The sequence below is a fragment of the Gobio gobio genome (genome assembly GCF_949357685.1).
Source record: "Gobio gobio genome assembly, chromosome: 8".
NCBI lineage: Eukaryota > Metazoa > Chordata > Actinopteri > Cypriniformes > Gobionidae > Gobio > Gobio gobio.
The window spans coordinates 42,853,570-42,875,712 of record NC_137114.1 but is presented as its reverse complement, the minus strand read 5'-3'; the positions used below and the strand labels follow the sequence as shown (position 1 = coordinate 42,875,712).

At 39.1% G+C, this 22,143-nt stretch overlaps 1 protein-coding gene across 1 annotated transcript; it reads right to left on the bottom strand.

Moving 5' to 3' along the window:
• Positions 1–728: 728 nt before the first annotated feature.
• spint2 (serine peptidase inhibitor, Kunitz type, 2) lies at positions 729–19,941 on the bottom strand. Its single transcript, XM_079822643.1, has 9 exons — positions 19,236–19,941; positions 17,755–17,925; positions 12,515–12,583; positions 10,984–11,031; positions 9,978–10,133; positions 9,823–9,900; positions 9,528–9,698; positions 9,394–9,441; positions 729–2,110 (listed from the first exon to the last, which is right to left on the bottom strand). Exons 1-9 carry the CDS (start codon positions 19,633–19,635, stop codon positions 1,932–1,934), a joined length of 1,320 nt encoding a protein of 439 aa, XP_079678769.1. The 5' UTR covers positions 19,636–19,941; the 3' UTR covers positions 729–1,931.
• Between the last annotated feature and the right edge of the window lie 2,202 nt (positions 19,942–22,143).

Here is a 22,143-nt window from a genome sequence, read left to right as displayed (position 1 = left end):
GTTTTAGATGAAAAGTTAAAGTAAGTTTTGATTTATTCATTTCTTTTGTAAAAACTGATTTCAAAAACACATGTAAAAAAAACATATTGCTCAAAATGAAAACAATAATGTAAATATTATTATAAGCGTAAATCAAAAATTGAAAGAGCATTAAAAAAAAAGTTAAGCATGATTTCATCTCTTAAATGTCTTAGTCTGTATTGTGGTCATAATTTTGATTTTTTTTTTCAATCAAATTTTAGCTTTATATCTCATAATTAGGATCTTAATTAGGGTCTTTTAATCATAATTTAGTCCTAATTTCAACTGTTCATCTCATAATGACTTAGCATGTCATATTTTCGATTTTTTTTATCTAATGATGAGGACTTTTAAAATGATATTTTCAACATTTTATCTTATAATTATGACTTAGCATGTCGTATTTTCTACTTTTTATCTCACTATTATGACTTTTAAAATCATATTGGACTTTATCTAATGAGTGCTTTTAAAATCATATTGGACTTTTTATCTAATAATGAGTACTTTTAGAATCATATTTTCAACATTTTGTCTTATAATTATGACTTAGCATGTCGTATTTTCTACTTTTTATCTCACTATTATGACTTTTAAAATCATATTTTTGACTTTTTATCTAATAATAAGGACATTTAAAATCATATTTTCAATATTTGATCTCTTAATTATGATTTTATGATAATTGAAATGAGCTGATCAGTAATATAGTTCAATATTTAGTGAACAGAAAAAAAACATACAGCTCAAACTCACTGGCTCTATAGCAGAGAATAACAAATTATTCATAATTCACAATATTCATGATCACAACAGTATCTTGCCGTTTATTTCACACTGATTTAAGAATACCTCTTATTTAAGAAAGTAAATACCATCAATAATAAAAAAAAAAAAAAAAAAACGCTTTTGCAACATTTTTAGCGTTGAATAGTAAAACAAGGAAAAAATTAACAATTCAGGAAAAAGATTAAATGGAAAAGGTAATCTGCACACAAAAAAAACCCCAAACGAACACACTCGACAACCTGGCCCTGACATTATAAAAAAATACGTCTGTCTTGACCTTTTGGGTATAATCTACCATCATTATCTAGTTAACTCTTGCCCAATCTAATTGTGTTCGTGTGTTGACCCAGAAGCTATTAAAAAATGACAATGGAATTTAGCTTGGAGGAACGTGGAAAAAAAGAAACCAAACTGATTAAATTTACCTTTATTGTTTAAGATTTGAAAATAACATTGTTTAGAAAAAGTATAGGCTGGTGTGAATTAAACAGTTACAGGTCACAGTTAAAGGCCATTAAGTTGTAAGCAAGCGTCATCAAAAGTCTGAAGTAGCAACTTACATATACTCATATTATTCTGACTAATGAGATCTAGAGACAAAGAATTTGCCATAAGTGTTATAAACCAGCATTATAAGCCAATAAAAAAAAAATCATAAATCAATTATTCTTATGTATTAATGTATACAAACATATGTAAGTGAAGTCAAAACAGTTATGGGAAACCACTTCATTATTAATCATATTCTTTGCCATTATGGTAGTGATAAATATATCCCTGAAGGCTGATTTGCTTCTACAGTGTATAATAACCATAAAAAGTGACAGATGACAAAGAAGGTAACAGAAGCATTTCAACCAACTTCCCCAAATGATAGTGCAATATCTCCCACTTCTACGATTATAAAAAAAAAGTGTAGAATATCTCATTTAAACGAACTTCATTCTTAACTGGCTCGTCATATGTGCGAGAAATTTACACTTGTTCGCATAATGCCTATATGTATCTGCATGACATGTAAAACGTGTTAATAATTTGGAACATCTTGCATTGCACCTTGATCTGAATGTTGGAGTGTCATGAGATGGATGTGTGTAGCGGACACTGAAAGGCGTCCGGCTTTAGTTTGAAACAACTTTGGGTAGCTTCTCATAAGACACCTGCTCCTGGGAAGGCAGTAACTCCTCCTTATCATCCAATATGAGGAACGCCCTGTTGGAGTTTCTGCGCACTGTGATCAGGATCAAACCTACCAGAAGTAGAGCAGACATGATGGCCAGGGTGGCCACTAGGAAGAAAGCTAGGAGAGAGAGAGAGAGAGACAAGACGTGGTCAATTTTGGGCAGTAGATGCTATTTACATTAAAGGAACTCGCCACTATTTTAATAAATTGGCTAATTTTTTAACTCTCCTAGAGTTTTACCGTTTTGGAATCCATTCAGCCGATCTCCGGGTCTGGCGGTAACACTTTTAGCATAGCTTAGCATAGATCATTGAATCTGATTAGACCGTTAGCTTCTCACTCAAAGATGATCAAAGACTTTCGATATTTTTCCTATTTAAAACTTGACTCTTCTGTAGTTACATCGTGTGCTAAGACCGACGGAAAATGAAAAGTTGCGAATTTCTAGGCCGATATGGCTAGGAACTATATCATAGGCGCAATGGTATTACGCAGTGCCTGAAAATAGGCTAACTTCCGTCAACATAACCAACGTGACAACCTGCTTGCACAGGGAGTGTGCTGGGGACTATTTTCAGGCGCTGCGTAGTATCATTGCGCCTATGATATAGTTCCTAGCCATATCGGCCTAGAAAATCACAACTTTCATTTTCTGTCGGTCTAACTACAGAAGAGTCAAGTTTTAAATAGGAAAAATATCGAAACTCTTTGGTCATTTGAGTGAGATGCTAACGGTCTAATCAGATTCAATGATCTATGCTAAGCTATGCTAAAAGTGCTACCGCCAGACCCGGAGATCGGCTGAATGGATTCCAAAACGGTAAAACTCAACTGTTTAACTCAAGGGGAGTTGGAAAATGAGCTATTTTCAAAAATAGTGGCGTGTTCCTTTAAGTGTAAATAGCAACAAAAATATTTTCTTTGCAATAAGTGTAAATAGTTGTTAGGGGCAGATAATATTTGCACCTCAGTGTGTTGAAGTATATTATAAAACAGTATACAATAATAACAACATATTCATTGAATATGATTTCCATCCCTAAAGCCCTCCCTTACATCTAACCGTTAAACACTGTATTTCCACTTTTAGAATATTTTCTTAATGTATATTTAAAATAAATTCTCCTCCGGGCTGATATGCTATGGTGAAAAGAGAGAAGAGTTTGGTAAAAGGCAGATTCGAACTCGAGTCGGTCACATCAAAAGCAAACGCCACCTGCCTTTACTCTTCACACCACTGATCCTGTATCAGTGGGATTTCTGTGTTCATTTTGTCTGGCTCAATAAGACAATAGTGGGCGCGGTTAGCGTAAACAGCCTCTGCCAACAAAACAGGCTAATTGCACCTGGTGTAAATAGACAGTAAATTTAGCAAGTAAAATAAAGCAATAAGCCCCTAAGAAGCCGTGGTTTACAGTGAATTTATAACAGCTAAGGGGGTTGTGCCTAACAACGCCCCTTAGCTGTTATAAATTCACTGTAATCCATGGCTTCATGGGGCTTATTCATAGTTTTCTTTCACGTGACTGCTGCAGAGCCTTGGAGGGCAAAACCGCCATAGAACTCCTTAGAACTGCAGCACAAGCCTGTCAAATTTCCATCTTAAAACAAAAATATGTGAACAAGATGCACATTTTGGGCACTTATGATCCATATACAGCACCTGCTGCAGTTTTTCAAATACCTAAAAACAGCGGGACGTTTTTAAAAGGCTTAACGTGAAAAACACTAGAAGGTGAGCTGCACCAATAAGGATTAAATTAAGCAAAGTTTAACGCTAATCAAGGATTTGTTGATATGGGTTTTATTTTAAATCGAGTTGTTGCACCACTTAATTTTAAATTGTGCAACCCACCCTTAAAGTGCCGTAATGTACTAAAATAGTGATATTAAAAGATCAAATTCAGTTTACACCTTTTTGATGAAGCATACTTTATACAGGCGAGCAGATGAGCCATGAATATGAACGCAACGCGTTTTCTTCATAATGGGGAGAAACCTTGTGTATTAATATTCTGTGCTCATCTGCTTTCCTGTACAAAGTATGCAACATCAATAAGGTGTATATTGAATTTGGTCTTTTAATATCACTGTCTTACTGCATTAATACCGACTACAAACCTGGTAAAAATGACTGGCAGGCAATGGAGGAAAGCCTTGTTTTGCCCTTCAGGTGGGCGTTCCTATAAGCGTGTGACGTCACGTGAAAACTATTAATTGCTTTTATAAAACGGTTACCACACAATACAAATATTAAAGCCAAAATATATGCATCAATGCAACTTGCATGAAGTAAAATCACTAAAAGCCTTCCTTCCGCCAAAAAAAAATGTCCCTGACTGTGAGCAGCAACCACTATATCTATCACTAAACCACAGAATTACAAAATGACATGGATACGCCACTAAATGGCTGCAAAGACTGTCTTAGGCCCCGATCACACAGAACGCGTTTTTTGCGCCTTTTTTGAATAGATTTCTGTTGGCAGAGAGTGTTCTGTGTGATCGGGGCCTTAATGAGCAAGTCACGCAATAGTGAAGACTTTTATTTTGAAGGGACTAAAACACGGGAACAAGACGCAACTGACAAATAGCGCTGTTGCTGTCAGGACGCAGGAAAACCCTTTACTGTTAAAAATACAAGATATTGCAGCGAACATTCAACAGATTTTTTTATTATGACCTGAAGGAAATAGTCTAAATCAGGGGTCTCAAACTCGCGGCCCTCGATGATATTTTGTGGTCCCCTACTTGACATCAAAGTTTAGTGTTAGTGCGGCCCGCGCGTTGTTCTGAAAAGCACCTTTTTGCTGAGTCGTTGCGTGTGCAGCGCTTGCCTCGCTTGCTGCCTCCTTTGTGTGTGTGTGTGTGTGTGTGTGAGAGAGAGAGAGTTGGCTCGCCCCTCCCTCATGCAGTATAATTGGTTGACACTGCACGAACGAAGCTGATCAGACAGTCGAAATGAATGTGGTCTAACAGCGCTCGCCAATGTCAAAATGATTGAGATGGCCAATCAAATCAAAATAGGCGGGGTTTGCGTTCTCTTTTGGCTCGTGCACACTGCACAGTCTTCACACACAGACAAGCGAGTCAATCTATCGCTTAATGCCGTTGCTGAGAGAGACTCTATTCTTTCTGGTGAAATCACAAAACAAAATGCACACAAACGTGTCCATGCTCTTATTATACAATCATTGATGAACATCTTTGAATTCATCAAGTTCAAATGCAAGATGGCGCCGCCGTGCTCGGTCGCCGTTCAGGTCGCTCCGCTAAGACTTTGCTTTTATTTATTATTCTACTCTCTTTTACTCTCTATTTTTTCCAACGGATCATCTGCTTTGATCTGTTACGACAGCAAAACACTTCTGGAAATTGGTTACCGCTACACTGACCTGTTTCAGGACACTTTCTCCAATCTTCCATCTGAGATTCGCCGGGACGCCGAGTTGAACAATGGCCACTCGAGTCGACGGCGAAGATTCAAAAAACACCGCGGGAAACGCGCTGGGATCCGCAACAGACTGAGAAAAAGAGCATTCAGTCCTCCTCTCCCGAGCATTTTGCTCGCAAATGTCCAATCCTTGGAGAATAAGATGGACGATCTTAGAGCCAGGATAAGTTTTTCAACGGGACATGAGAGACTGCAACATCTATTGTCTGTCCGAAACATGGCTCACGCCAGCGGTCCCGGATACAGCCGTGACGCCGTCCGAGAACTTCTCTGTTTTTCGGATGGACAGAACAGCCGAGGCCGGGAAATCTAAAGGCGGTGGAGTGTGTTTCATGATAAACAAGAAATGGTGCGATCCTAGGAACATCTCCATTCTTTCGCGATCCTGCTCGCCTCACTTGGAACATTTAACTCTCATGTGCCGGCCTTTCTACCTACCGAGGGAGTTTTCCTCGGTCATCGCTACTGCCGTTTATATTCCACCACAAGCAGACACGGGGCTGGCTTTATCTGCCCTCCATGATGTGACCAGCGGCTTCATAAACAAACACCCCGACGCTGCTTTCATCGTCGCGGGTGATTTTAACAAAGCAAACCTAAAGAAAGTATTGCCAAACTTTCACCAGCATGTCTCCTGTCCCACACGAGGAGCAAACACACTGGATCATTGCTACTCTCCGTTTAAGAACGCCTACAAAGCTCGTTCACAGCCAGCTTTTGGCAAATCGGACCATGCCGCCATTTTCCTCACACCGGAATATAAACAAAGGCTCGTTCAAGAGCCCCCGGTGAGGAGGGAAGTCAAACGCTGGTCATCCCATTCAGAGATCACGCTACAGGCAGCTCTTGATGACGTCGACTGGGACATGTTCCGCGCGAGTTCTGAAGACGTCAGCGAGTTCACAGAAGTGGCGCTCTGCTTTATTAACACACTGACAGAGCAAGCCACACAAACAATAACTATAACGTCCTTCCCTAATCAGAAACCGTGGGTGGACAGTTCAATTCGCACTGCAGTAAACTCGCGCACCACCGCTTACAATGCCGGTCTCCTAACGGGGGATATGAGGGAGTACAAAGCTTCATGTTACGACCTCCGGCGCGCCGTTAAAGCCGCAAAACTCCGCTATAAAGACCGAGTGGAATCTCATTTCCAACTCAACGACTCCCGGCGGATGTGGCAGGGACTGAGAACCATCTGTGCTTTTGGAACTAAATCCTCTGCAGAGGTGAGAGCTGATCCGTTGCTGGTGAACGAGTTAAACTCTTTCTACGCTCGCTTTGATGGTAATCGCGGCAGCGCGACTCCGGCGAGTGACGCGTCAGAGAGAGTCCCTCAGAGCAGCAACGGTCACGTGATCTCTGTCTCGGAGGACGAGGTTCGGAGGGCACTCAAACGTGTGGATGTCAGGAAAGCTGCTGGGCCGGATGGTATTTCAGGTCGTGTTCTGCGGTCCTGTGCTGATCAGCTCGCAGGGCTCTTTACATCCATATTCAACGAGTCCCTTGCTACATCTGTTGTCCCCACCTCCTTCAAACGATCCTCCATCATCCCTGTACCTAAGATCAGTAAACCCTCTTGCCTAAATGACTATCGTCCAGTGGCTCTCACATCTTTAGTCATGAAGGTCTTTGAGAGACTCATTAAAAACAACATTTGCTCCTCCATTCCTGACACTTTGGACCCTCTTCAGTTTGCCTATCGTCCCAATAGATCGACTGAAGATGCCATTTCTCACGTCCTTCACTCCTGCCTCACTCACATCGACAGCAAAAGTGGGAACTATGTCAGGCTGCTATTTATTGACTATAGCTCAGCCTTTAACACCATAGTTCCCATTAAGCTAACACACAAACTCCTGGATCTAGGCCTGAATTCTTCTCTCTGCCTCTGGATTGAAGATTTCCTCACTGGCAGACCCCAGGCGGTGAGAGTAGGCCAGTTCACCTCCACCTCCATCACCCTGAGTGTTGGAGCTCCACAGGGCTGTGTGCTGAGTCCCCTGCTCTACTCTCTCTACACCCATGACTGTTTGTCCACACACAGCTCCACCTCGATCATCAAGTTTGCTGATGATACTGTTGTCCTGGGTCTCATCTCCAACAACAATGAGACGGCATACTTGGACGAAGTGGAGCAACTGACATCATGGTGCCAGGACAACTGTCTCTCTCTGAATGTTAACAAGACCAAAGAACTGATTGTGGACTTCAGGAAGAGACAGCATCGGTCATACTCCCCTCTCATGATCAGCGGGACACCGGTAGAGAGAGTGAGCAGCTTCAAATACCTGGGAGTGAACATCTCCGAGGATCTGACCTGGACTACACACATCCAGACACAGGTGAAAAAAGCCAGGCAAAGACTGTACCACCTGCGCCAGCTGAGGAAATTCAGGGTTTCACCAGCCATCCTGAAAACTTTCTATCGAGGGGCGATAGAAAGTGTCCTGACTCAGTGCATCACAGCGTGGTACGGGAACAGCACCAGTCACGACTGCAAAGCCCTGCAAAGAGTGGTGCGCTTATCCGAGCGCATCTCAGGCTCAGCTCTCCCGTCTCTGCAGGACATCTACACCAAACGCTGCAGAGGTAGAGCTACTAAAATCATCAGAGACATTAATCACCCTGCAAACTCTCACTTCACCCTGCTGCCATCTGGTAAGCGCTTCCGTAGCCTGATGGCAAAGACTGAAAGACTCAGGAGGAGTTTCTTCCCCCAGGCCATCAGACTCCTGAACTCAGTCACGTGACTCACTTCACCCCCGCACACACATAAACATACAGTCTTTTAACATTAACATCCACATACTGCAATTGCACTGCACTTTACGTCCCTATTGTTACTGCGTAACAACCTGTAATAAACCTTGCACATTATACTTCTTTATATATACATATTATATATTTTATGTTAACCACTTATTTTTAAGTCTACAGTTTATCTCACTTATCATATCCACATATTTTTTTATATTTTTATTTTTATCTTATTTCCTATTTTTATCTTTTACTTGATTTATTTATAATTCTACTTATGTTAATACTTTTTATTCTAATTTTATTCTATTTCTATTTAATTTCTTGTAACTGTTATTTGCACTGTCCATGGAGCGGACCTGTTTACATTTCACTGCCAGTTGTATATTGTGTATATAACTGTGTATGTGACAAATAAAACTCTTGAATCTTGAATCTTGAATCTTGATTTTAATGAAGAAAAACTACATGAGAGCGGATTAGAACCCGGAACCTTTGACACGGTTGACAAAAATTCTACCACCAGACCACTAGAGAATTCAAAAGTCTATCGCGGATCTATGTATTTATTCACTCACGCGAAGAATATCAGGACTAATAATATATTTGACGCAAATGAATGCAAATATGGTTTACAAATAGTCCCAAAAAGAGTATTTCCCAACTAGAATTAGACCTAGAATTTCGTTCACTGTTCTGTTTGACCTGGTTTACGGCTTTGTTTTGAATAAGTCTATTATTTAAAATAAAATTTAAATCATTCATTATTTCATATTACATGATTTAATTTCTATTAATTTCTCTATTTTAAAAAATAGAGTAGGCAAGAGAAGTCTATGTTCTGAAGAACCGTTCATGTTCAGAAGGAAAGTTCAAATTCAGAGGAACAGTTCATGCTCAGAAGAAACATTCATGTTGAAGAACTGTTGATAATAAAGACTGAGAAGATTGGATCAGTTGTGTTACTTTTTTTTTGAATACTTGAAACACTTTTTATGTGGAATACTTGATGCGGCCCAGCCTGACCCAGAGTCTACCTCCAGCGGCCTCCAGGTAAAATGAGTTTGAGACCCCTGGTCTAAATACACTCAGTCACACAATCTCTCTCTCACAATAATACAAGCTTCGATGAACAATACATATAATTAGAACTAATTATTATAATTAATGAATTAACAATGCCTTACCTGGAGTCCAGCGGCCACGCTTGTGGTGTCCATGTTCATCCATCCGGCCTATATAAAAGAAGCACAACAACATAAGCCACCAGCAAAGCAAAGGCACATACATACTACAGGAAGCAGAACTCCCGTACTCTTACCGTCTTTCCCGTAGCAAGCTGACATGCACTCTTCCTCACTACCGTAGCGGTTTAAGTTTCCCCGGCAGCCTCCATAGATGAAGCGCTTACAAGACTGAGAGCTGGCCTCAAAGTAAAACACAGGGAAGAGTGCACGGCACGGGCCGGACTCGAATGGCACAAGACAGGTTTCTGTATTGAGTTACAGGAGGGAGAATGTTAGGTTATAGTTTAATAAGCGTTCACTATTGCATCACTGGCGACAAGTTTGAAATGGAGAAAGTCAGGACAGCTGATTCGTAATCTGCCATTTTACCTTCAAAGCTGTGGATGCTGTCAGGGATAGGAGTAGTTGGAACGACAGGTGCCTCCTGGTTGCTGGGAATGACCCTCACTGGGATGCAAACACATAGTTAGAATTTGATGGTGATTTATAGGGATGACGACGGATGACTGGGAAATGAATAGTACCTGTGCAGGTGGTCATGCACGCTTCCTCAGTTTCATAATTGTTCTGGTTTGCCCCGCAGCCTCCGTAGGTGAATGGTTGACAGGTGCCATTGTTGTAGTGATAGCGTCTAATGGAGGCTCTGCAGAGTCCGGTCTTTGCGGCAGCCAGACACTTCTCTGATACGGCAGGACAGATGGTAAGAAGACACTAGAATAAGGTGACCAGACGTACACGTTTCCCGGGGACAGTCCCGGTTTTTGGTGTTCTGTCCCTGGAAATGTCCCCATTTTACACCTCAAGACAACCCACAAATACTGGTTATAGGAGCAATCGTGTAGTGATTATTTTCACCACTGACTCTACTTCATGAAGAACATAACCTGGGCGAGAGCAGAGCGCCATTATCGTATCAAAATAAACATTGTTATTGCTTTCAATACAATGTAATAACATACTAACTATTCATGTTAAATTGAAGTAATACTGTTTGTACGTGCTTTATAACAGGATGCGGGATTGCTTAGCACGATTTTAAACGTCCCCAAAAGTTCCAGTCACAACGCAGTAACGTCCAAAAATCTTAACTAACATATATATATCATTAAAAAAATTACACTTGTATTGTTTTGAACTGCTTGCTATTTACAATGATTAATATTAACCATTTTCATTATGTGACTTTATTTTTTTGCTGGTTTTTGGTAAAAGATCAAAAATCCTAATTTTCAAACTAAATCATCATAATAATTAATGTTAATAATAATAATAATAATATTATAGGGAATCCACAACAATTAAAACAAAAAAAAAACATTCAAAAATGTATTGTACCCATTTTTTTTAAATGAATAGATAATAACGAATGAGATTTCAGTGATATTTTGACCACTCAATTTCCATTTCAGAAATCTGGTCACCTTACACTAGAACCAATGGTGTACAACTGTACTCTGCTCAGAGATGCGGACAACACAAAACCACTACAAACTCATTTACTTTAAATAGTAAACAAAAATTATTAAATACCTTGGTATTCCTCTGATGTCATCTCAGGTAGAGTCTCGAGTTCAATATCTAAGGAAAAGGACACAGAATACTTTGTCACATGTATACCGGGTAAAAAAAGTTACTAAACTAAAATAGCATTAAATCGTGCCCATTTTTGAAGTGAATACAGTTTCAGTTTTAATTTGAACTGTAAATTATTAGTACTCAAGACTAATTGATGTGCTAATTAACAACATTTTGTAGGAAATGCAAGTGTAATGATGGGAACCAAAACAAAGAAATGCTTATAGTAATAGCATTTGGGATGGCAATTTTTTTGGACCAATTAAAGGGATAGTTCACCCAAAAACGAAAATTATGCCATAACTTACTCACCCTCAAGCCATCCTAGGTGTATATGACATTCTTCTGGCAGACCGCCTTCTGTATTCAACTTACGAAGAAAGTGTAACACCTCTCGCAGTTCAAAACGCTTGCGCTACATCCGTCGTCATCACCGCACCAGTTACGCTTTATCCGTAAGGAAGGCGGTCTGGCGGCAGTTCGATATTTTACTTTAAAACGTGTGATATGGATATTTTTCTTACAAAAATCCATCGCTTTGCTTCAGAAGGCCTTTATTAATCCCTGTGTGGATCACTTTTATAATGGATGGATGCACTTTTTTGGGCTTCAAATTTTGGGCTGCCATTATAAAGCTTGCATTAGCCATTTTTTAAAGGGGTGGTTGCATGCGATTTCACTTTTTTTAACTTTAGTTAGTGTGTAATGTTGCTGCTTGAGCATAAACAGTATCTGCAAAGTTACAGCGCTGAAAGTTCAATGCAAACGGAGATATTGTCTTTTAAAGTTATGGCAGTTTATTGCCTACAAAAACGGCCGGTTTGGACTACAACAAGCTTCTTCCCGGGTTGGTGACATCATAAACCCTTGCTATTAACATAAACACTGCCCCCGCGAACACGCAACAAAGTGGGCGAGGCCACGTCACAGTCATTACGAAAGAGAGAGAGCTGTTGCAGAACTACAAACTACATTTGGCCATCTAACCAATCTAAGACCATTGCGTTTTTCGGAGGGATGGGCTTCAGAGAAGCAGGAAGCAAACGAGCCATTCAAAGGACAGTGGAGACAGCGTTGTGGAATAAAGGTAAAATATAAGAAAAATATGGCGTTTTTAAAAAAAAGAAGTATTAAGACATGTTATACTGCTCCCCATAAACACAACCAAGCCTAGAAAAAAACCATGGAACCACCCCTTTAATATAACTCTGATTGTATTCGTCTGAAAGAAAAAAGTCATATACAACTAGGATGTGACTTGAGGGTGAGTACATCATGGGGTCATTTTCAGTTTTGGGAGAACTATCCCTTTAATGTGTTTTTAATATTTATTATTAGTTGATCACAGTTGTTGCGATTTGAGCTATTTACCACTACAAAATGATTAGTGTTTCTCTATTGTCAAAAACAGCCGTTTCATGATAACTCATATCTCTGAGAGCATCTGTCTGGATTATGGTACGGATATGAAGATGGATTTGATTACCATTGTTGTTCTCAGGTATGAACATTCTGCTGCGCTGAGCGACAGAGTGGGAGTCCATAAGCACAGCACCTGAAGAGAGCAGACAGACACTTTTAATTATTATACAGTGTCATATATATATAACTATATTTTTCTGAACAAGAGACATATGCTACCATTGAAAACTTTGGGGCTGGTAAGATTTTGTAATGTCTCTTATGCTCACCGAGACCGAGAGTAATATTGTGAAATATTATTACAATTTAAAATAGCAGTTTTCGATTTCATCATATTTTCAACATATCGTGAAAATGTCATTTATTCCTGTGACGGTAAAGCTGAATTTTCAGCATCATTACTCCAGTCTTCAGTGTCACATGACCCTTCAGAAACCATTCTAATATGATGATTCGCTGCTCAAGAAACATTTCTTACCATTATCAAAGTTTAAAACAGTTGTGCTGCTTCATATTTTTGACTGACTGAATTTAATGTATTATTGCTGATTAACAGTATTATTTTTTTTTTCTTCAAAAATAAAATACTGATTCCAAATGTTTGACCGGTAGTGTAATTCAGTAACAAATGACCAAAATAAACTTTTCCATGGGGGAAAAAAATCATAGTAAGGAATGTTCTATAAAAAATAAAAATAAAAGTTGCACAATTTGCCTCACACAAACACAGGCCCACACACATACAAACACACACAATAGCATTGCGTAACACAAAACAGCCCGGAGTGTGGTTGTATGATTTCCTGACGACAATAATAGGATCCTTAGCATCTCTATTGAAAGCAGATGGCATCTATTTCCTTTTAAACGTCATTTCTGATCATAAATCTGGTAATTCCATGGATCAGAAAGGGTCACTCGGATACAGCAGGCACAAAAAGCCCATAAACAACATTAAAAAGCCTTTCTGTTCCTCTTTCCTACCCCCAGTCCTACTGAATACATGAAGATAGATCACTCATTCAAATGCAATACCTGCATAAGAGGAAAGAGGTAAAAGAAAAAAAACACGGTGACAACTAATGTGTCTGTCATGTCCTTGTCGAGGACAAGTAATCCATCCACACAGAGGTCATCAAACCGGTTATTCAACAACCCAGAGTAAGATGAAACCAGAGTGAGTGTCAATTTGTTCAGAGATTCAGCATAAACCCACTCAAACTCACCAAACTGTGAAAACAAACTGACTCTGACCGAAGTGGTTTTAATTTCAGCCTATAAAATTAAGGTACGTTATACACTTTGCTTTAAAAACTTGCTGAGAATAACTTAATAATACAGGCCCCATGTCAAGTTACTCGGCTGAACTCTATTACAAACTCTCAGTGCAAATCAACTCGACACCATTCAAATTTAGCCGGACATAAACCAACTAAGCACATAGCTGACCACAAACTACAATGTGGGTACTGGATTTATGCCCACTGTGACCGGAGAAAGGCTGTAATAAAAGTCGTATGGTTTTCCAAAGCTCATATTTTGGTCTCCTTGTAGAAACCTCTGTTTTCATCACCACAGACATGTCAGATCATAGACTGATATGCTCTAAAAACTGACTTTTACATTGATTGTAATGGGATGCATAACAAAAAAACTGGGCCTCGTACCAATGTGTCACAATTTAAACTCCAAAAACTCAATGTTTTTTCTTTCAATACACTGAATGTCTCTGCATTTCCTCTAGGGGCCCAATGTAAGCCAAATGCAAACATTACCTTGATGCAAATGGTAGCTTTCCTCAAATCCAGGATGTGTTTATTGATTTGCATTAATTTAGCCACATTTATTGCATACTACACCCTAACTAGACTGTTGGTAGCTTAAATATTAGTGATCCAAAATGTTCCAGTCCTTTTATAAGGGCTCCAGTGGTTCAAGGGATAGTTCACACAAAAATGAAAATTCTGTCATCATTTACTCGCCCTCAAGTTTTTCCAAACATGTATAAATTATACATTTGGAAGAATGTTTGTAACCAAGCAGATCTCTGCCTCCATTGACTACCATAGTAGGGAAAAAAATACTATGGTAGTCAATGGGGACGGAGATTTGCTTGGTTACAAACATTCTTCCAAATATCTTCCTTTGTTTACAGCAGAACAAAGACATTTATATAGGTTTGGAACAGTTTGGAGGCAAGTAAATGACAGAATTTTAGGTGAACTATACCTTTAAAGTAAATATTAAACAACTACACTCTAAAAAAATGCAATTGGGTTGTTTTAAGCAAACATTTAACCCAACCGCTGGGTTAAAACTACCCAATTGCTTGGGTTGTTTTTAACCCAGCATTTTTTAGAGTGTACATGGATCCTTTGAATCATAATGTACAGGCCTCAGCTGTGTGCTTTCACAAATTGAATACAATTTCTCAACATAAAACCACACTTCCTGTTGTCTGTCATAAAAGCCTCGGTTTTGTCACTGAACTTCACCAGACTAACTACACATGTACAGTCATCTCAGCTTTAATGCCCAAAACAATGACACATACCATGTGAAGGGCATGACGCAAAAAGCTTATCTCTAAAGCAGGAAGTCCAAAACAGGAGATAGCAAGTAAATTAATAATTAATGTTTTGGCACTTCACAGATGCCCTTCCATTGAAATAAAGAGAGAGAAATTAATACTTCAGGAAGGATGCATTAAATTGCTCAAAAGTGACAATAAAGTTCTCATAAACTTTCTACAAAACAACTGTTTTCAAAAAGTATAATAATAAGAAATGTTTAGCATATTAGAACGATTTCTGAAGGATCAGGTGACACCGAAGACTGGAGTAATGGCTAATTTGCCATCACATTAATTAATTACATTTTAAAGTATATTGAAACAATACCCATATTGTTCCTAATAGAAGACAACCCTAATTATAAGACTATTAGAAGACATGTATTAGTAAATGTTGAAATTAACATTAACAAAGATAAATAAATGCTTTATAAGTGCAATTCATTATTAGTTGATGTTAACTAATGTAGTTAACTAATGTTAACTACTAATGAAACTTATTGTAAAGTGTTACCAATAACTTTCATACTGCACATTTTTCATATTTCAATTTTTGTATTGAAAGTATGGTAAATATTGGTAAAATGTACAAATAATCACACTTTTGTGATAAAATGTACAAAATACTTTTTGGCATAGGCCAACCATAAAAAGAACCTGTAGCCCTTCTTTTCATTAACAGTAGAAGTGAAATCTTATTAGTTTTGAAATCTGGGTGCCGTCTTACATTTTAAAATCACATACGATGGAAGTTTGGTCCCGTCAGCGAGGTCGCACAAACATGACAGCCATGCGACTCTTAGCCGGTAAGCATTTCTTTGACTGCTTGTGTCTTTTTGCGTTAGCAACATATTTCTTGCCGCACTCGTTTTACACGTATTTGGCGCCACCTATTGTTGCGGGTGTATTATTGACATGTAAAAGTCTAGACCCTGAATATAAGACGAACCCGTCTTTTGTCTTTTATTCGAAACAATACGGGTAGAAAACAGTTATTTAAATTGTAATCATATTTCACAATATTACTGTTTTTCCTTAGCCTGACAAGCCAGACCCTCATCAAGATGTTGAGTCTGGGAACACACCATTGGCAGGGCTCAATCCAGGGGGCGGGACAAACGGTTGTCTTTCAAATTCCCTCTGCACGCAATAGGATAGCGCTACAACCAACCAGAGCAACGAAGAAGGTGAAGCGGAGCTAGTTGATGGATTAAACTTTTGCCGTATCTGGTCGGCAAAACCCTGAACACGTCCTCCTTTCTTAAGAATGACTTCAGTGCCATTCCTTGTTCTTTTCTCAAAGAAAAGCTTAACTCCAAGTCTTCCAGAGTCACAGCCAAAGCCGATTCGAAAGACCGCTGTTCGCCAGCTTCTTTGTTTACAAGTAGCACGCGGAACCGCCTCAACTCTGCCGTCATTATGTTAAGCCAGCCCACCGACTCTATACACGATGTGATTGGCCTTACCAGAGTTTGGTTTTTCCAGCTCGCAAGCCAACGGAGAGTTGCTAGACGACCCTGGCTGCAAATTAGATTTGCTGCTGCTAGGGTGCGTCTAGATTTCTAGGCTAGTTTTTCCTCTATTTTTGTCAAACAAATGCAGCCTTGGTGAACATGAGAGACTTTTTATCCCAGAAAACACTAAATAAAACCATAACAAAGTGTATAAAAATAGAGGGGAGAGAGTTGCACAAGGACAATATCTCAAAGTATATCCATCACTATTGACCTATCGGTAAGCCCCGCCCCCCTTAGTTACTGTTGCTAACTCGGACAAACAAACGGAGTTGCTATATCTTACAATGACAGCTGTCAGTGTGCAAACCTTATCCCAAGATGTTTTCGGACACAGAATGTAGTGTATATATCCCGTCCGAATGATGGCCAAACTTTACTGATGATTTATCAAGTTTATTATGTCCTTTTTCACTCCAAAAAAATCAAATGAGCTGAACAAGCATAAAAAGTGCGCTACTGCATTAACGTCTCATTCACAAACTATCTCTCTCCGTTGCTCTCTCCATTGAATTACCATTAACATACACAGCAAATTACACAAAAACACTCAAACAACTAACAGTAAACATACATATACACAGACCGTATGCCTTTTCGAGGGTGCAGTTAATAACCGGTAAACTTTGTATCTGCAAAACAACTCCGATAAACTGCGTGCGATCGCTCCCTTTCACTATAATACCCATCAAAATAGGAGTCCTCCTTAGTAGGACAGATAATGTAGACCTTAAACATATCTAAAGTTAAATTAATTTACATATAACCAGTTTAATATGGAGAGGCACTGAAATGCAGACCTTCGTGTTTTTGACCTACAGTGTTACATGACGTGAGAACAGTTAGTTATTTCGGTTTGTATGTTAGCAGGGACTTTAATCGTAACTTAACGAGAGTATGACAAACAGAAAATCCTCTCAGGATACCTGGAATCAGTGTTACTGTACCTCAGGCACGAAATTTTAGCATTTTTGTAGCATAAACACCATCAAACCGATGAGAGCTTCAGATTTTCCCTATGTCGCTGACACCTAAAGATGTCTGAGTTCCGGTCCCAGCGCAACTGATACTCAACTGCTATTGGCTCATCTGCGTTCGAGGGTAGGGGCTTACCGATAGGTCAATTGCGTATGGGATTATAAATCTAGCTACATTAGGGGAAATTGACCTTTTACAAAATAAAGGTTTGCATAAAACAACATATTGGCTGATATTTACCTGTCACCCCAGTACAGTTTGCCTCACATTCCTCCAGGGTTTTAAAGTTATTATCATTGCCCCCACAGCCACCATAGATAAACTGCTGGCAGGTCTGATTGGTGACATCATAATAGAAACGTGGGAAAGCAGCGCGGCAATTTCCCACCAAACTCGGGAGACGGCAGTGATCTGATAAAACAGAAGAAAAAAAGGAATAGTCTTAAAATAGTGCACATGTATTGACAGTCCTAACTGTAGGAAATGCACTTCTCAGATTTCAACTGGCATAATAATGTTGCAATAATGCATTTGGCCATAATATTTCGTCAGACCTCTGACCACACTTTGTCACATGTTGTGATGCCAAACTGAATGTCATTCAGGTAAGGCAATGACTTAACCTTCCCTTCCGCAATTAAAGACTTTTGTTTACAGTACTGGGTTGTAAAACCTGAAGTACAGGTTGATCAGGAGTAGATCAGTGGACAACAATGCTGAACTACTACCTGGAAAAGGGAAGGGTTTCAAGGTGGCATTTTCATGCAGGGTTAGGTTTATTTCAAACTTTAGCCTACTGAATATGATCACAGATAAACATGACATTAATAGACATTATAATATTATTTATCCTCATGTACTGTATATTCCATAAAATGCTAAACCTTCCCTTTTGTGGTACATTACATAAGGTAGGCTAACATATAGCCAAACAAGTTACTACATGAACTAATAATATAATAACCCTGAATTTGGCATAAGAAGTTGGGCATATTATTGTATTGCTAAGGCTTTAAAAAAGCAGTGAAGAAATTAAGTTTTTTGTATGGTGTAAACAACATGGAGAAAGCCATTATGTTGTCATGTAACAAAATAACCATAAAACCAACTGTGCGTGACATATTTTGACCTTTTTATAAAAAGGCACATTTTGTTCAGGTTAAATATTTTTGAAAAGTTTTGAAAATAAGTCAACGTGTATTCATTACATAAATATATATATTTTTTCAAAACATTATGAAAACAATTGAACCAGTATTCTTAAACTTTACCTAATTTACGGTACATGCAATTACAATTTGCATATGGTCATTGTCCATGCTTAAAGGGTTAGTTCACCCAAAAAATATTAATTCTGCCATAATTTACTCACCCTCGAATTGTTCCAAACCTGTATGAATTTCTGTCTTCTGCTGAACACAAAACAAGATATTTTGAAGAATGTCTTTAACCAAACAGTTGACTTCCAACTGCGGAAGTCAATGGTGTCCATCAACTGTTTAGTTCCCCATATTCTTCAAAATATATTTTTCAGAAACTTGAGGGTGAGTAAACGATGACAAAATGTATTTATTTTTTGGGGTGAATTATCCCTTTAAGGCCAAATACCATAGTTACAGTCACATATTAATTTATTATAGTAATAATTGCTTAAATAAGTAGGCCTGGTAATGACATTTTAGAGATAACTTTGGTTTAAGAACCCCCCCAGGTAGTTTTACCTGTGTTTACAGTGCGAACTTCAGCCTCGTTTTGGGGTTCTTGATCAGCGGTATTCTGGATCTTGTGGTACGCCTTGAACTGTGTGCTCGGGCTCAAAACACACACGTCTTTGCCTTCATGGATACAGCTGATCAGGATGCATTCTGGCCTGCCGTCGTCGGCCGGAATCCCGATCTGGGCGATCTGGCAGTCGTCTCTCTCACAGCAAGCGCTCCGGCACTGCGCGTCGTCCGAGATCTCCGGCAGGTGAGCCAGGTAAGCGGCGCCGTTATCATATGAGCTTAAATCTAGACCCTGCTGGACGTCCGTGTCCGTGCCTAGGTCCCACTCACACGCGTTTAGAACCGACAGACAACAGAGAAAGCCGACGATGGAGGCTGTGAAACTCACCTGAGCCATTCTTCACTTAGCCTGTCTACCAGTTGTTCTTGACTGCGACTCGAAAAAAGTTACACGAGCTCTATATACCACACCTATTTAACCAACCTCTTTATCCGTATCGCTTGTGTGTGTATGTGTGTACGTACGCAGCAGGTGTCCGTCTTCTCTCTCCAGGGAAATAATGCAAGTGTACAACCAACAACTTCCTCTTACGTGACGTCACTGTTTGTCTTTCACAAGATCCTCGGACGGTAAGCCACAGAAGTCACAGAACCGCTGAGCTATCACTGAAACACACATAATTCCCTCAGATTAATGTATTCTGGAGGCTGGATTATGAATATGCACTCAACTTCAGGATACAATTATACATTCTTCATGATAACGCTGTCAATTGACATTTTTTAATAGGCTACTTTAGATTGTGTTTGTGTGGGTCAGGTTTTGCTTACATTTTGGAAACCAAATGTCTTCTCAAGAAAAGAAAAAACCGGAAATCAACTGCATTGCGACTGTATATTTGGTAACACTTTATTTTGGATGGTCCCCTTTGAACATTCTGTTGACTATACAGTTTTAAAGTAGCCTTTGCGAACCCCTTGCAGAAAATGTGCATGAGGTCATACAAAATGCATATTATTTTTTTATTTAGTACTGTCCTGAATAAGATATTTTACATAAAAGATGTTTACATGTTTACATATAGTCCACAAAAAATGACCCCATTCAAAAGTTTACCCTGGATGATCCATGACATTTGTTTGTTTTTTTGCGATGGTTGTTCTTGACTCATTAAGAGCCGGGGGTGAAAACTTTTTGTCTTAAAAAGGTCCCATTCCGCATGATCCCATTGTTCAAACTTTAGTTAGTGTGTAATGTTGCTGTTAGAGCATAAATAATACCTGTAAAATTATAAAGCTCAAAGTTCAATGCCAAGCGAGATATTTTATTTAACAGAAGTTCCCTTTCAAAGCCTACAGTGAACGGCTGGCTTGGACTACATCCTGGTACTTCCTTCTTTAATTACGTCAGTAGAGCAGTAGAACAGACTAACCTCCGGCCACAAAGAAACGCGAAAAAGGGGGCGCGGTCTTGTTGCTGTCCCACGTGGAGAAGCGGACGTGTCGCGTGGAGAAAAGGAACTGTTGCGTTGAGTGGGTTTATCGCCTTGTCGTCGAGACGCTGTTATTTTCATCCAGGAGTCAAATCACCTTTGTTTGGCTTTCCCAGGGACGCTGTAGAGATTATTGAACGCATACATCTCTCCGTTAAAAGGCGTGACCTTTCCAACATGCGCTAAGCTGCTGTCGAATCACAACACAGGAACTGCTGGCACGTGCGCTAAGCTGCGGTCGAATTACAACACGGTAAGCGCTTGCACAATCAGAACTCGTTACGTATTTCTGAAGGAGGGACTTCATAGAAAGAGGAAATCACCAGCCGTTTTTAGGACAGTGAAAACAGCGGTACACAGATAAGTACATTGTGTGAAAAATACTGTGTTTTTTTACACGCGAAACATGAACACATGTTATATTGCACACTGTAAACACAATCAAAGCTTCAAAAAAACACGAAGAACGGGACCTTTAATTTGTCTTCCGGGAAACATGCAAGTATCTTCTGTTGCTTCTGAAGGGCAGTGCCACATTGAAAAAAAAATTATATTTAAACAAAATAAGAAAAAAAAAATCATCCTGTTCAAAAGTTTTCACCCCCGGCTCTTAATGCGTCGTGTTTCCTTCTGGAGCATCAGTGAATGAAGCTTTTTTAATAGTTGTGTTTGAGTCTCTCAATCGTCCTCAGGGTGAAAAGATGGATCTCAAAACCATACAGTCACTGCTGGAAAGGGTTCAAATATGAAAAAGTTGCTGGAAAACTGAAGGATTTGCAGGACCTGGAGGATTTTTCTGAAGAACGTCTGGAAGTTGAACTTTTTAAGGTAAAGTTAAGGGTGTGTAAACCTTTGAATGGGGTCATTTTTTTTAAATAAATTAAGCTATTTGTTTTGTCTTGTGGACTATATGTAAACATATTTTATGTAAAATATCTTATTCAGGACAGGACTAAATAACAAAAAACATGCATTTTATATGATCCCTCTTGTTCACATTTTCACAGATTCTGCAAGGGGTTCACAAACTGTAAGTAACTGCAACTACATATCAACTTACTCTCATTCGAGTATTAGTAGACTGTCTGCTTATTATATGTGCTAACTCTTTATTGTGATGCTCCTCCAACAGACATTCTACTGACTATAAGTAACTTTGCTACCACATGTCTGGTCTACTAATACTCTAGTAACACTTTAATGAGAGTAGACCGGTGCAACGTTACTTATAGTCAACAGAATGTGTTAAAAGGACCATCAAAATAAAGTGAAACTGTGTATTATTGTTAGACGTTTAAGATATGTTTGTAGGATAGACTGCACAATGATATGAATTAAACCATTATTTTAGGCCTCTGTGATTCACATTTTGGATGAACTTGCCAAGAGTTTGCACCTGCATAATGATAATA